Raw genomic sequence first — 16,441 nt, 5'->3', positions numbered from 1 at the left:
GAAGGATGTCCATCATATATGTTTTGTTTGTTTGTTTGTTTTTAAAGATTTTATTTATGAGAGAGAGAGAGAGAAAGCACGAGTAGGGGGAGTGGCAAAGGGAAAAGCAGGCTCCCTGCTGAGCGGGGAACCTGATGTGGGCCTTGATCCCAGGCCCCTGGGATCATGACCCGAGCCGAAGGCAGACACTTAACCAACTGAGCCATTCAAGCGCTCCTGTCCATCATATATGTTAAGTAAAAATTAAAAAAGCAAAGTTTCATGATAGTGTATAGAGTGTGGTTACATTTTGACAAAATATATGTGTACATATTTATATATGTATAAATAAAAGTCTGCAGGGACATACAATTGTCTATTAAAGGTGTAGTCTATAGGAGAATGGGATTTGAAAGGACTTCCACTTTTTTTGTTTTTTTATAATTCTGGGTGAATTGAATTTTGTACAAGGACACATCTTATCGAACCTAAATTAAATAAGTAGAAGACCAATAAAAAATAAAAATAAATCACAAAGGAAGTATAACCAAAATTTATGTATTTTAAAAACCTAAAATATATGGATAAGTTGTATTCACTTATTCAAAAAGCACATATGTGTATAATAGAGGCTGTTTTTTACAGCAGTATAAGCTGTACTTTTACTGGCTAGTGGTCCCCAGATGTTTTTTTCCTTTATTAGTTGCTTCTAAGAATATCCAGAACACCAAGTACACTTTGCTTTGGGTAGGTCTGCTGTACAATTTCATAAGTATTTTAGGAAGCAACCTATATATAAGAAATAAGGAGTGTTGCTATAGCCGAAAATGAGAGTAAGGCCAGTACAGGAAGCAACTATTAAAGGATAAAGGATAACTCGGCCCCTTTACCCAGTGTCCACATTCATTCAGAAAATATTTATTCATTTGTAATTTTATTTACTTTTTTAAAAGATTGTATTTATTTATTTGACAGAGAGAGAGAGAGAGCACAAGCAGGGTGGGGGGAGGTAGAAGCAGACTCCCAGCCTAGCGGGGAGCCTGATGCAGGGCTGGATGCAGGGCTCCATCCAAGGACCCTGGAATCATGACCTGAGCCAAAGACAGACACTTAGCCGACTGAGCCACCCAGGCACCCCTGTAATTTTAAATTCTTCAGCCCAGACCCTTCTTCTGAGTTCCAAACTCTCCTGTCTAATTGCCTACATCTCTGCTTAGCTTTCTCACAGGCAGTTCACTCGTGCCTAAAATTGAACCCTTGATTTCCAGACCTGCTCAGACCATCTCTTCCCATGGTCTTTTTAGAAACTGGTTCCACTGCTCACCCAGTTCTTCATGGCAGAAGCTGGGGAGTCATTCTTGACAGCTCCCTCTCTAAAGGGTAGCTTGTCATTGCTCTTTAATTAATCAGTCCTATAAATTCCACCTCTGAAACTTAGTTGACAGGTGTCCATCTTCAACCAACAGCCATTACCTTGGTCCGCATCACCATCTTACCTCCCCAGGATGGATGCAGTAGCTTGTAGCTGGTTTTCCTCTACCCTTCCCCCCAACCCTGTGCTCCAGAGATCATTCTCCGTATAGCAATTATGGCAGTATTTTGAAATATATACAATGAATCATCTCATGCACTGTTTAAAACCTACAATGGCTGGGGCGCCTGGGTGGCACAGCGGTTAAGCGTCTGCCTTCGGCTCAGGGCGTGATCCCGGCGTTATGGGATCGAGCCCCACATCAGGCTCCTCCTCTAAGAGCCTGCTTCTTCCTCTCCCACTCCCCCTGCTTGTGTTCCCTCTCTCGCTGGCTGTCTCTATCTCTGTCGAATAAATAAATAAAATCTTTAAAAAAAAAAAAAAAGAAAAAAAAAGAAAAAGTCAGGGCAGACTTGAAGATTAGAAAGACAGTCAGTATGGCTAAAGCATAGGAAGCAATGGGAGAGTGGCCTACGATGGATGGGAAACAACCAGGGGTGGGATCTTATAGTCTTGTACATTACCATGAAGAGTTTGGATTTTATTCCATTTATTCCAAGGTAGTAAGCCATTGTAGGTTTTTTTTTTTAAAGATTTTTTATTTTTATTTATTTATTCGACAGAGATAGAGACAGCCAGCGAGAGAGGGAACACAAGCAGGGGGAGTGGGAGAGGAAGAAGCAGGCTCTTAGAGGAGGAGCCTGATGTGGGGCTCGATCCCATAACGCCGGGATCACGCCCTGAGCCGAAGGCAGACGCTTAACCGCTGTGCCACCCAGGCGCCCCTGCCCTGACTTTTTCTACTTTAGTACCTTCACACTTGCTGTTCTCCCAGCCCGGAATGCTCTCCCCACTAGTCTTTGCATGGCTGACCTCTGCCTATCCTTTGGGTCACAATTTTTAAATGTCACCTCCTCAGAAAGGCCTTTGCTGATATTCATTTCTAAGTATATTTCCTTCAGGTATCCTTTATTATTTCTTGATTGTTTCTTTTATGATATTTTCACTCTTTGCCTACTTATTTGTTACTTGTTTGTATCCACCTCCCTTATTGCACTACTCTCTGATCAATATCATGTCTATTTCTTTTGCCATGGCTCCTTCAGTAGCCAGCAGATTGTCTGACACATAATAGTTATTCATTCAATATTTGTAGCATGAATCCTTAGGATGAATGCTTAATCCTGTCCCTTAAGTATGTTGAACAGGGAAAATATGTACATGCCTAACCCCAATTTAACATATAAATTAAAACTATACATAAGAGATACCAGGAAAGTGCTATGGAGGTTAAGTACTTAGTTTAGTCCTTGCCACAAAGTTAATGTTCAATAAATGTTGAACGAATGAAAAGTTCCCCAGCATCTGAATGTGGACATGTGTGTGTGTGTGTGTGTGTGTGTGTGTGTGTCTGTCTGTCTAAACAAGTATTTAATGTCATATATTCCAAACATCAGGAGAATAAGCTATTGTTTAGAATGATGTTGGTTCTGTGTAAGAAAATCAAGAATATTACCTATGTGTGCTCATAGAATAAAAGCATTCCTATTCTACTTTAACATTTCATTCCAAGTCATTATCGTATCAGATATCAAGTAAGTTCTTTTCTTTAAGTAATCTCTGCCCTCAATGTGGGGCTCAAACTCATAACCTCAGAATCAAGAGTCGCATGCTTTATGGACTGAGCCAGTTGGATACCCCAAGTAAGTTCTTGGATGGAACATTTGCATTGGAGAGACAGCTGGGACATGTTTTCTTTTAATAAAAATGCAGTGAGATTGTTTTGTTCTGGCTTATCACTGCTGTTAAGATTCTTACACCCTGAGAAACAAACTGAGGACTTCAGAGGGGAGGGGGGTGGGGGAATGGGATAGACCGGTGATGGGTAGTAAGGAGGGCACGTATTGCATGGTGCACTGGGTGTTATACACAACTAATGAATCATCGAGCCTTACATCGGAAACTGGGGATGTACTGTATGGTGACTAACATAATATAATAAAAAATCATTAAAAAAAAAGATTCTTACACCCTAACTTAAGGCAATTTTTTCTTTACAAGTTCTGAGATTTAAAAATTTAAAAAAGAGGGGCGCTTGGGTGGCTCAGTCGTTAAGCATCTACCTTCGAGTCAGGGCGTGATCCCGGCGTTCTGGGATCGAGCCCCACATCAGGCTCCTCCTCTATGAGCCTGCTTCTTCCTCTCCCACTCCCCCTGCTTGTGTTCCCTCTCTCGCTGGCTGTCTCTCTCTCTCAAATGAATAAATAAAATCTTTTTTAAAAAAATAAATAAATAAAAAATAAAATTTAAAAAAGAGTAGACATAAGATAAAATTAAATGAAACTGAAGTGCACATATTTCTCGAGGGTTAGGTTCCAAAATAAGTGTGTATGATGAATATTATATCTAAGTAATATTAAGCTTGAAAATCACATAAATTTTTCAAGTACAATGTTCCTAGTTGTATTGGTACCACCTTACAGAGTATTTCTCATGGCTGCTAAAACTTGAGAGCCACTAAACTTACCTAAATCAAAGAAGAAAAGAAATGTCTCTATCTAGACATTCAGACTTTTCTGCCTTTAAGATAAATGCTGAATGAGGGTTTGTTGGAAAATTACAGTGTCCACTTGCCTATGGGGTTTACTCCACACACTTTTAATGTTGACTCAATAATCTGGATGCCTATTAAAATATTTCTTTAATGAGATTGGCACATACTAGATTATGAATGCTTGATGAATTTGAATTTAAATCTTGCTTAATTAGACCAACATACAAGAGTTTCTGAAATAGTTATATGGAGATAAAGGTGATTTCTTACTTCCTGTATTTCCAAGTTGGCACTTCCTGTTTAACACCATTGAATCCCTTCATAATTTTTATTCAAAATATATTGGCCCTGGGGGAATTAAGTTTAGGGAATAATTAATAATTTTCTGTGTCTGTCTGCAACCTACAATTGCCAAGCTCTCAATTATAACCGGCGTTTTCATCCAGAGATGCAATATTCATCCTTGTGCCTGACTTTATTGAGATGATTGGTACTTTCTTAACACATCATTATTGACCCTTGGAAAGAATGACTTTTTGTAATTTGAAAATCCTCTTTATTTCTCAACTCTTGGTAGCTTAAGGGGCACTAAATCCACATATCCTAGGAGGCAGAGCTGTCCAATATATCCTTTATATATATTGATTTATGAACAATAAATGTTTCATATACAGTTGAGATTTTAAATGAGCTTATAATAATTGGATCAAAGGAATACTAGTCTAGCTTAGAGTACTGTAGACAACTAATCATGGGAGGCTATGATGAAATTTTAATTGTAAAGGATATTGAAAATCCTAGGGTGACAACTCTGTTATAATAGATGTAACATTGAATTGGAAAGAGAGAAAGTGAGATTTTTACCCATGTCTGCTTGAAATCAACTCCGTATTTCTAGTAAATTATTGAACTATTCCATGGCTCAATTTTGTATCGTTGTTAAAGTTACCACTCCATTGTCTTTGGTTCACAGGATTTGTTAGAGAATTCTCCAATAGATTTAGATAAAGAAAAGTCACAGGTTAAAGTGTTGGTTGATTGGGGAGTTTAAGGTATATTTTTTTCCTATTCTGTGCTGAAAAGCTGAAGTTGGCATCAACAACTTCAAGTTGTAGATGCATCAAGTTAAATGATTTTAAGATCTTTTGAGAACATTATTTCAGAGACGCTGTATAAACAGATCCAGTACTAGGTTTTCTCTCACTCTACCTTATTCCGTCAGTTAGGTAGAATATGCTTTTTTTGCTTGTAATATAAAAAAAGAGAGAGAATGCAGAGGATTGGATTTCCCCAATTTTTTTGACTCCTCCCTCCCTTTTCCTCAGGTTATTTGGAGAATTTCATGAGACTTCTGTCCTTATGCTTCCCCCTTCTTTTTTCTGGCTAATAATCACTGAGAACTTATACACTGAAAATTTTACATGCTTTATCTCAATAAATGTTTATAGTAAGTACTATGTGTTTCTTATTTTACTAAGCTTAGTTTTAGGGAAATTAAACAACTTTTCCACGGACACATAATCAGTGAACAGTAGAGCTAGATCTTGAATCGTAGCATCTGGTTTTTCTCCGAGCAGGAGTACTAGAAGAGGGCCCTACCTAGGGGCATGATTTTAGCGTACAATGTGATTAAAAACCTTGAAGGAGCTGAGGGGTCTATAATTGCTAGTGGAATTTAATCCTAGATCTTACTACATAAAAGATGCTTTGTAAAAATTCTGAGGTTATCACAAAATTGGAGAATCTATGTGTCTTTCCTGAATAACTTTAATAAAAGGAGATTTTAAAAAAATCTTATTTATTTATTTCAGAGAGAGAGACAGAGATAGTGAAAGAGAGCACGAGTTGGGAGGAGAGGGAAGAGCAAACTCCCGCTGAGCAGGGAGCCTAACTTGGGGCTTGATCCCAGGACCCCGGGATCATGACCTGAGCTAAAGACAGATGCTTAACTGACTGAGCCACTCAGGTACCCCAAAAGGACCTTTGATGAAGAAAATTTTTTAGATAACCTTAATTATCTCATCAAAATGTCTTAAAGGATCTTTTAATATTCACAGAAAACATACTATATCCTAACTTAGCTAATTTAGAGGATTTATATTTTACCCACCTTATAATGTATTATGTATATAACTGCTGAAGGAATTATGTAACAAAGTCTATCTCAAGGAAAATGTGAGTGGGATTTATATCAGAAAAGTCCAAATTATTTGTAAAACCCCATTTGTAAATTTAGACAGAATATCGTAGGTGGGAAGATGATACTGAAAGGAGAGGTTGGGGTATGAAACACAAATTTATTTTATACCACAGTTTTATCGAGTCTAGTCATTAAAAAAATCAGAAGATCCGACTGAAGTCTCTAAAAGAAAAAGATATTTGTAGTTATAGAAACAATTGACTAGGATCCCATTGGAAATACTCGGGAATTAATAGCTCTTGAGACCAAATAATACAATTCTTAGAGCGCATGTGTAGTCGTCAGATATTATAGTAGAATGTCAAGAAACAGAGGCGTGGAAAAAAGTTCCCTGGAGATTCTGATCCAGTACGTTCATCAACACCAACCTCACTCGCTCTTGTGAGGATTAAATGCGATAATATGTATAGAAATAATAACCGTGAAGTACTAAGGCATCAGGATGAAAGAGGGACCCACAAAGCCAACGATTACTTCATACTTTGAATATATGAACAGATACTTTTGAGAAGTATCTGAGAGGTATAATTTTGTTTGTTTGTTTCCAAGCGGCAAGCAAATTAAGGCCTTCACTTAGACTGAGCTCAGGTCGTATCTTGGAAAACAGTTCAAATTCAAGGAACCTCAACAGTATGTCTATTTTTTTTGAGAAAGAAAAAAAAAGTATCCAAATCAATGAACGCTTTGGCTAAAACCCACTTGGGAACGAAGATGTTCTTTAGTGTCAGATTCCCATCTTGTTTCATTCTATGGCTAAAATCCCAAGAATTACAAGGAGAAACAGGGCCAGCCAAGGATTTCTATTAAAATAAGAGACCTCAAGTGATGAATGGAAACTTGGAACAAGTTTTAATGGCAATGCTAGAAGCCAGAAATTAGCTTAAATACAAACTTAGGAATTTGTGGCATGTATCGAATCTCAAATAGAACACTGTACTAATTTCAGTGAATTAGAAACATGGCTAACCTAGGCAGTTGTTCTCATTCCAGAGAGCTCAGCTGGTTGCTGGCTTGGCCTGGACACTTGATGCTTCCTTGTCTTGAGTCATTGATAAAGTGTTGAATGGGGTAAGACCAGTAGTGGATCACTGTACTCACCTCTTAACTTAAACTTAACCTTCTGAAAGCATTCCATTAATAAACACTCTTCAGCAGTGTTATTCAAGCAGTTAAGAAATCACCTAATTAATGCTGTTGTGCAGACTTTCTTTCTTCATTTTGCCTGCAAAATGGGAGATTTGGTTTAACTGTCTCCATGAACTTCAGAGAGGTTGTGCCTGTAGCATTTCCCTTATCAAAGATTCTAGCAACTGAAAATCTAAAATGCCAATGTGAAATATTTTTTTAAGTCTATGCAGTTGTAAGTTTATGTTACCAGTTTCGTTAAGCCAAAATAGTCCCTAGCATGAATGCCTTCATTTCCAAGTGCTCATAAACAATGACTTTATTGATATTAGAGTTTGGAAGGAATTTATATCAAGCTCAATGACACTTTAAAAAAAAATAGGAAATTTGGTTCCCTGGTCACATCTGTAAGTTCTTCCATTACCCCGGAAGATCGTTTATCTTATTAAAGACACTTGACTTACTTCTGGCATTGATCTTGAGGTTCAAGTTCTGCTTAAACATTCCCTTCAATGAAAAATAAAGAATTTGGGTGATACACTTTCTAAATATCTTTCAACCTTTAACATTCTACGTTTTGGGTTAGGCTATCTCCATTGAGAATACTGACAGAGAAGCAGAGCCCCAAATAATTGAACAGTTTGATTTTATCTGTTCATATTACACTGTCTACCCCAATCCTTTAACCTGTTCTCCCCTTTTATTGTTACTCCTCCAGAGATAGTTGGAGTCCCTTTGTTCATTCCAAGCATTTTTTAGATGCCTCAGTCAAGAATCAACAATATGTTAGTTTCTCGGAACTAAAAATGTAAAGATCTCTCCCGGAAAGCTAATACCTTCTGGAAGGAAGGGAATGTGAAAAAAATTTAGCTGTCATGTTATGTGGAAAATCTTTTTTATCTCCCCATGCACTGGATGCTATACTTGTGGAGAATGCTGTAACCGTATAGGAAAGTATTTACTTCCAGGGAGGCATAAAGATCAGAAATCCTGGTCCTTTCTTTTTTTTTTTTTTTTAAGATTTTATTTATTTATTCGACAGAGATAGAGACAGCCAGCGAGAGAGGGAACACAAGCAGGGGGAGCGGGAGAGGAAGAAGCAGGCTCACAGTGGAGGAGCCTGATGTGGGGCTCGATCCCAGAACGCCGGGATCCCGCCCTGAGCCGAAGGCAGACGCTTAACCACTGTGCCACCCAGGCGCCCCTTGTTCCTTTCTAACAAAGGGAAAATGTTGTAACAACTTTGGGCTGCACTGAACATTGGGATATTCATGTGTCTCTGTTTTTAAATTATATATCATGCACTCAGCTTGTGGAACAGCACAGATATACATCTTACAAATGAAAATTAGATCCTTCCTGATTTGGCGGATATTCTCATCAGGCCCAAAGCCTGATCGAACTCATGGAGTGTGTCCCCTGGCCCTACGGCCGAGAGACTCCAGATGGTTTGGTTCTGATCATTTCAAAGTAAAATTATTTGTAATGATGCAATACTGAAGGAAAATTTTATATGAATTAGGAGAGTTCACTGAGTGCCAGTATTTTTCGTATAGGCTTAATTCAGTTGTGTTGTGATTGGTTTTGCTCTTGTGCCCAATGACCTCATGACAGATGCATTTTACAAATACAGTTAAGGGATACAATTGAGGAATACTATTTCAGAATTATTGTCGACTATGGGGATAAACAAAACCATGTCTACCGTAGCACAAAACCTTGCCTATGATGGCACTTCTCTTAACCTGTCACTTTTCTTGTTAGTTATAAGCAGCAAATACTTGTATTTTATAATTACAATATAAAGTAGAAAGAATGACCCCACAGTACTTTTGGACAGAACCTTTTTAAGAGTCCAGCATATTTATTAGTGGGATTCAGTTCTCCAGGGGTATATACAAATAGGAAATACAAAGTATTTCAAACTTTAAAGGAAAAAGTCCATAGTAAAGTCATTTTTAGCCTCTTGTGCCCCCCCTCCGTTAGACATAGTCTGTCCACATACAACGAAGGGGACAAACCCGAACCGTAGCAGCTCTGCTTGAATTTGCTAAAAAGGATCTGAAGAAAACGACACTATCATCACTTATTGAGAGTTTATAAGGTTTCCCACACTGTGAAGAATACACAGAAGTGTAAGACGTGCCTCGTATTTGCAGGTTGCTTATAATTCAGGTAAAGAAATACTATTAAAGCATTTGGACGAATGAAAGAATGACACATGTCAGCGTTCAGAAATATGTGGTAGACTGTGAAAGGGGAAAAAGGCCATTATTATCAGAATAGACAATGTTTCTTGAATTAGATGAGTTTTGAGATGGATTTTGGAATATATATAAGACTTAGGGGGAGAGAAAAGAAGAAGCTATTTCTATTTGAGAGAATTGCACAAACTGTAAATTTAGTTCCGTTCAAAAAACAGTAATTAAGTGCCAAGCACTGTACTATGTGCTGGAGATGACAGCATGTTTGGGAACCCTGCTGTACTCTGTTGCGAAAGTATTTTCATGTACCCTAAAAAGGTGAATCTCTGGGGGCGCCTGGGTGGCTCAGTTGTTAAGCATCTGACGTCGGCTCAGGTCATGATCTCAGGTCTTGAGATCGAGTCCCACATCATGCCCTGACTCCTCAGGGGGAGTCTGCTTGTCCCTCTCCCTCTGCCCCCCACCCCTGCTTGTGCACACACTCTCGCTCTCAAATTAATAAATTAAATCTTTTTTTAAAAAGGTGACTCTCTTGTGAGGAAGCAAATCCCTTGAAGGAATTCTCATGACAGGGGTCCCTTTTCCTTAGTGATATAGAAAGGGACTGGTTTTTGTTTTCAAAATACATTAAGTTCTAGAAGTAATTGGGAAAGCTTAACTTTGGTACACACTCAGCTTCCCATCATCATTGACTTCCTCCTTGCTACGTAGAGATTCTCAACTAAGGTATTATAAATTGTTGCATTGTATGTATGTATGTATGTATGTATTTAAAGATTTTCTTTATTTGACAGAGAGAGAGAGAGAGGACAAGCAGGGGTAGTGGCAAGGAGAGGGAGAAGCAGGTTCCCCACTGAGCAGGGAGCCTGAAGTGGGGCTTGATCCCAGGACCCGGGGATCATGACCTGAGCCAAAGGCAGATGCTTAACTGTCTGAGCCACCCAGGCGCCCCAAATTGTTGCATTTTAATAATGATAATAGTTATAACATACTTGTCAGTCACTATGCAAATTGCTTTAAATACATCATCTCATATAATCATAACTACCCTATCAGTTTCACTTAACACTGTCTGTCTTCCCCGATTAAAATGAGTAAACTGAAGCTTAGGTTTCAGTGCACGTCCAAGGCCACACGATTCGTCACTGGCAAGTGTATGACTGACTCCAAAGTCTGTGTTCCTAAACGCTGTGCTATTCTGCTTTCAACAGGGGTTCTTGAAGGTCCAAGGGAAGGAGCACATAATAAGGGAAGCAGTGGTCAAGGCATTAACATTCATATTGTCGACGGGGCACTTGCCAGCAATCTAAGCAGTCTCATTCCACCAACCAGCGAGGCTGGCAAGAGGCTAAGTACAATAGTGTGAGGAACAGAATCATTGTAGTGCCAAATATAGTACAATCTCTGTAGTACAATGTCTTTGAAAAGATGGCTGGTTTGCGTCGGCTTTCTGTTTGCCTTCTCAATCGCTAAGGGAGTAAATACTAGTTGAAGCTTATGATCCTGACACATCAAAATGGACAACCTGGCAGGTGTCCTTGCTGAAAGGTGACAAAATTGCTAAAAGACAAGCCTTGTTTTTTCTCTAGAGATGTGACACTTGGGGGCTTCCATTAAAAACTTCACCAAGCCTCTGTCACTTTAATCTCTTCCTTAAGTGCCTGTGATCTTTTCGGGGGCACAGACCCATGTATGGTCAATGCCCAGTGGCCAGGTTTCTGAGCTGTGGGCAGACGTGGCAGTGACTGTCAGGGCCTGGGAGGAGATGAGAGAAGAAAAGGTCACTCTTCCTGACAACTTATAACTTGATTCCACTTATAAGCCATTTATTTTCAGAAATAAGTAATGGGTGAAGACACGGGCCAGGCCTACAATTCATGCACTTGGGAGTTTAAGGCTTTCTGAGATCAAATTACCATAGCAAACAGAGACAGAGTTATTGTAGGGACATTTGGGGAGGAAGCAGACAGAGAGGGAGAAGCCAGAGACCTAAGAAAGGAGACAGGAATAGAATGTGATAGAAATTGCTTCCCACTCTGCACCCTTGAGGGAACAAAGAGGACAAATAAGAAGCAGCAGTGATAGGAGGACTCTGGGAGCATCTCTGGAATAAAATTGGTTAGGTTGTGGAGTTAGGTTGTCAGCAAGTGCACTTAGTGGGTGGGAAAGAAGGGAGGTGCTAGTTCAGGCCTTTGAAATCTGGGTGTCAGGCTCATTGCCTTGGCCCCCTCACCTATCCTCTCAAGGAGGGAAGAAAGCCAAATGTCAGCTCTCATTCTGGCTTTAGTCCAGCCCCTAGCTAGAAAATGACCCACAGAGGGAGATCTAGGAGTGAGAGGATGCTGGGAGATGAGAAAGGGAAAGGACTTTTTGGTGAGTGCTTTTTGCATGTGAGGCAATGGATTTTAAATTCCTGTGGAAGAGAGGAGAAGGCCTGGGAAGAGTAGATGTCTGGAACAGAGAAGCAGAGGCAGTGACACAGCACAGAGACACTTCCTCTGATCCTTTGCCTTCTTGGTCACTGAAGAGAAAATTGGTTGTCGTTTTGTTGTCTCTCTAGCAATACAAGGTTAAGTCTTAGGAGAAAGGAGGGCTGGAGGTGTAAAGAAGCCTCGTATTTATGGAAGGTGAGCTGCAGCCATTGAAACTCCTGGGTGTTGTAAGATAAATCCCAGCCTCCCATATTTTGCTTAATAACAGATTTTTCACTGCAAAGCATTAATGGAGTCCAAATTCCAGCCCGGCTTGGGAGATCACGAGTAACCCCCTTAATGTAATGGTTTTGCAGGTTCCGGAAGACAACATTGTCATCTGTTAAAGAAAAAATTTTAAATCACTCTTGAATGAACAAAGAAAATGTCTTGGATGATCAATTAAAAAGATTTGGAGTAAAAGAAGGAAAAGCTTGAGGGAAGAATTTCTTTAAAATTTTACCAGATTTCCCCACTATGATATAAAGGGGGCAATAAGAGCTTAGCCTGCAGTTTCATGGAGCCAATTTTTAAAAGAAAAATTTTAAACCTGAAATATTGGTTATTTGCCAAGGTACACGCTGAAAGCAAGCACCGCCTGGCTACTAGCAGAACTGAGCACTGGGATCCCAGGATGTTAGTTCTAGGCTTGCTCGGCAGAAGAGAACCGCACTCTCCACCCCCTCCCTTTGCCCCAGGAGCTGAACACTTTCTGCACTATTTAGGAGTATTGTAGGGAAAATGTTGGGGTCAGGTGAATAATCCCCATCATCCACGAACCCAGAGCGCCTCCCTTGCATTTGTTTCTTTTGAATGTGGAGCCGCCGCCCAGGTGCCCATCCTTAGCTAAAGCCCTGAGTTTATTTTCCTGAATTGCGCTTGGAAATCTTTTCCTGGGAAGGTGATAGCCCAAGTCCTAGAGACACAGCTGCTTGTCCTAGAATAATCTCCTTCCGAGACCCGTTAACCAGCCGAGGGACCGTGGAGACTGGCTGCACAGGGAGATGGGGGCAGGGAGAAAGGGAGTGGCCGTGTTCCCGCGGTCTGCTGGGATCCCGCGGGTCCAGGGTGAAGGAGCCGCGGCTGGAGTGGCCGGAGCGACCGATCGCTCCCGGTCGCCGTCTGCCACCTCGGTGCGGATTCGGAGCCGGACTTGCTGAGCACTCCTCCCCCTCCCCTTCTGCTGCCTTTTCCCTCCCCCTGGAGCGGCGGCGGCGGCAGGCAGGCAGCGGAGCCAGGCTGAGCGACTCGGAGGCGAGCGGAGGAGCTGGGATATGGGGAGTCAGCGGGGGCGGCGGGGCCAGGAGCCCTCCGGAGGGCCTGCGAGGGGAGCGGCCCCCGGCGTTTGCTAGCGCGTGAGCCGTGGGGGAGCGGGCGCAGGGTGGCACGAGCGGAGGCGGAGGCGGGGCCCGGGCGTGGAGCACGGCTGGGAAAACTGCTGCCTCCGGCCCTGCCCGGCTCCTACGTCCGCCGCGGCCGGTGGCTATGGAGCTGGCGGGCACCAGACCTGGGGCGACAGCGCATCCGCGACTCCCGCCGCCCATGTCCTGGCTGCTGCTGCTGCCGCCGCCTCTCCTGCTGCTGCTGCTGCTGCTGCCGGGCCCCGCGGCCTCCCAGCTGCGATACTCGGTGCCGGAGGAGCAGGCACCCGGCGCGCTTGTGGGCAACGTGGCTAGCGCGCTGGGGCTCGAGCTGCGGCGCCTGGGGCCGGGCTGCCTGCGCATCAACCATCTGGGTGCGCCCAGTCCGCGCTACCTGGAGCTGGACCTGACGAGCGGAGCGCTCTTCGTCAACGAGCGCATTGACCGGGAGGCGCTGTGTGAGCAGCGGCCTCGCTGCCTGCTCAGCTTGGAAGTGCTGGCGCACAGCCCCGTGGCGGTGAGCGCCGTGGAGGTGGAGGTACTGGACATCAACGACAACTCGCCGCGCTTCCCGCGGCCCGACTACCAGCTGCAGGTAAGCGAATCGGTGGCCCCTGGAGCGCGCTTTCACATAGAGAGCGCGCAGGACCCCGACGTGGGCGCCAACTCCGTGCAGACCTACGAGCTCAGCCCCAGCGAGCACTTCGAGTTGGACCTTAAACCCCTGCAGGAGAACAGTAAGGTGCTGGAGCTGGTGCTGCGGAAGGGCCTAGACCGCGAGCAGGCAGTCTTGCACCACCTGGTCCTCACGGCTGTGGACGGGGGCAGTCCAGCCCGCTCGGGCACGGCACAGATCTCCGTGCGTGTCCTGGATACTAACGACAATTCTCCCACCTTCGACCAGTCCACTTACCGCGTCCAGCTCCGGGAGGACGCTCCCCCAGGCACACTGGTGGTGAAGCTGAATGCCTCGGACCCGGATGAGGGCTCCAATGGCGAGCTCAGGTACTCCTTGAGCAGCTACACGTCGGACCGGGAGAGGCAGCTCTTCAGCATCGACGCCAGCACTGGGGAAGTGCGGGTAAGTGGAGCGCTGGATTATGAGGAGGCCTCTTCCTACCAGATCTATGTGCAGGCGACTGACCAGGGTCCAGTGCCCATGGTGGGTCACTGCAAGGTGTTGGTGGACATCGTGGATGTGAATGATAATGCGCCGGAGGTGGTGCTCACGGACCTGTACAGCCCTGTGCCTGAGGATGCTGCGCCCAACACCGTTGTGGCCGTCCTCAGTGTCAATGACCAGGACTCAGGCCTCAACCGGAAGGTGAGCCTGGGCCTGGAGGCCTCACTGCCTTTCCGACTCAATGGCTTTGGGAACTCCTACACACTGGTGGTGAGCGGTCCATTGGACAGGGAGCGGGTGGCTGCCTACAACATCACGGTGACAGCCACTGATGGGGGAGTACCACAGCTCACATCCCAGCGGACACTGCAGGTCGAGATCTCTGACATCAATGACAACCCACCAAGCTTCCTACAGGACTCCTACTCCATCTACATCGAGGAGAACAATTTGCCAGGGGTGTTGCTTTGCACTGTGCAAGCCACAGACCCAGATGAAAAGGAGAATGCGGAGGTGACCTACTCCCTCCTGGAGAGGGAGATTCAAGGGCTACCAGTCACCTCCTATGTCTCCGTTAACAGTGCCAGTGGCAGCCTTTATGCCGTCAACTCCTTTGACTATGAGAAGTTTCGGGAGTTCTTTGTGACTGTGGAGGCCCAGGACAAGGGGAGGCCACCACTGAGCAGCACTGTGACCGCCAATGTGTATGTGGTGGACATGAATGACCATGCCCCTCACATCCTGTACCCTACCTCAACCAACTCGTCAGCAGCCATTGAGATGGTGCCTCGAACTGCCCCTGCTGGTTATCTGGTCACCAAAGTCATAGCCATGGACTCAGACTCTGGCCAAAATGCTTGGCTCTTTTACCATCTGGCCCAGACTTCTGACCTGGACCTCTTTAAAGTAGAGCTACACACGGGAGAAATTAGGACTACCAGGAAGATGGGAGATGAGAGTGGAACTACTTTCAACCTGACGGTGGTGGTCCGGGACAACGGGGAGCCGTCACTATCATCCTCCGTGGCCATTACCGTGGCTGTGGTGGATAGAGTCTCCAAAATCCTCCCTGATACCCAGAGACATGTTAAGAGTCCTCGGACATACTCGGAGATTACACTTTATCTAATAATAGCATTGAGCACAGTGTCTTTTATATTTCTGTTGACAATCCTTGTTCTGAGCATCATCAAGTGCTACCGCTACACGGCGTATGGAACCGCGTGCTGCGGGGGCTTCTGTGGAGTGAGGGAGCGGTGCCCCGCTGAGCTAAACAAACAGGCCAATAACAATATCGAGGCCAGGATACCACATGGCCTCAAAGTGCAGCCTCACTTCATTGAAGTGCGAGGGAATGGCTCCCTCACCAAGACCTACTGCTACAAGGCCTGCCTGACAGCAGGCTCAGGGAGTGACACTTTCATGTTTTATAACACAGGGGCACAGACAGGACTGGGGCCTGGGGGAGCCCAAGCAGCAGCTAGTGACAGCAGGCACCTCACAGGCCAAAGTGGGCAGAGTGCGGGGAACCTGATTATTCTCAAAAATGATGCTGTTTCTCAAAACGAGGTGAGATAGCAGTCAAGGGGTTCTTCCACGGTCATGCATTTTTGCACATCCCCTCCGCCCAGGGTCATTGGCTTTACTGAGTTCCTAACAGTGATGGGGGGGGGGGTAATCTGGTAAACTGAATGTATATAGTACCTGTGACTTGATTAGAATCTGCTTCGTTTCCACTCTAGGAAAAGAACATCAGAGAATTGTTCTACTTTGTTTTCTTTTCAGATATATGAAGCCTTGACCATAACATTGTTAAGAAGTAAGGATTGGTCTTAAATATTTGATGTTAAAACCTAGCTCTGCAGAGGGCTGGAACAGGCTTGAGAATAAGATGATGCCATACTGGGTAGTGTTTTGAGATTCAGAGAGAAATGGCCTCTGCTGTTATCATCT

General features: G+C 43.8%; 1 protein-coding gene across 1 annotated transcript in view; it reads left to right on the top strand.

Annotated features, from left to right (window-relative positions):
- The first annotated feature begins 13,489 nt into the window (after positions 1-13,489).
- The window catches only part of PCDHAC2 (protocadherin alpha subfamily C, 2), a 46,981-nt gene continuing 44,029 nt past the window's right edge, over positions 13,490-16,441 (top strand). The window contains exon 1 of the mRNA XM_040622336.1: positions 13,490-16,057. Coding sequence (XP_040478270.1) covers positions 13,490-16,057 — 2,568 coding nt within the window. The remainder of the gene's footprint in view (positions 16,058-16,441) is intronic.

The sequence above is a fragment of the Ursus maritimus genome, unplaced genomic scaffold, assembly GCF_017311325.1.
Source record: "Ursus maritimus isolate PB19 unplaced genomic scaffold, ASM1731132v1 scaffold_5, whole genome shotgun sequence".
Taxonomy (NCBI): domain Eukaryota; kingdom Metazoa; phylum Chordata; class Mammalia; order Carnivora; family Ursidae; genus Ursus; species Ursus maritimus.
The sequence above is the reverse complement of the archived record's forward strand: the minus strand, read 5'-3'. Positions and strand labels throughout refer to the sequence as shown.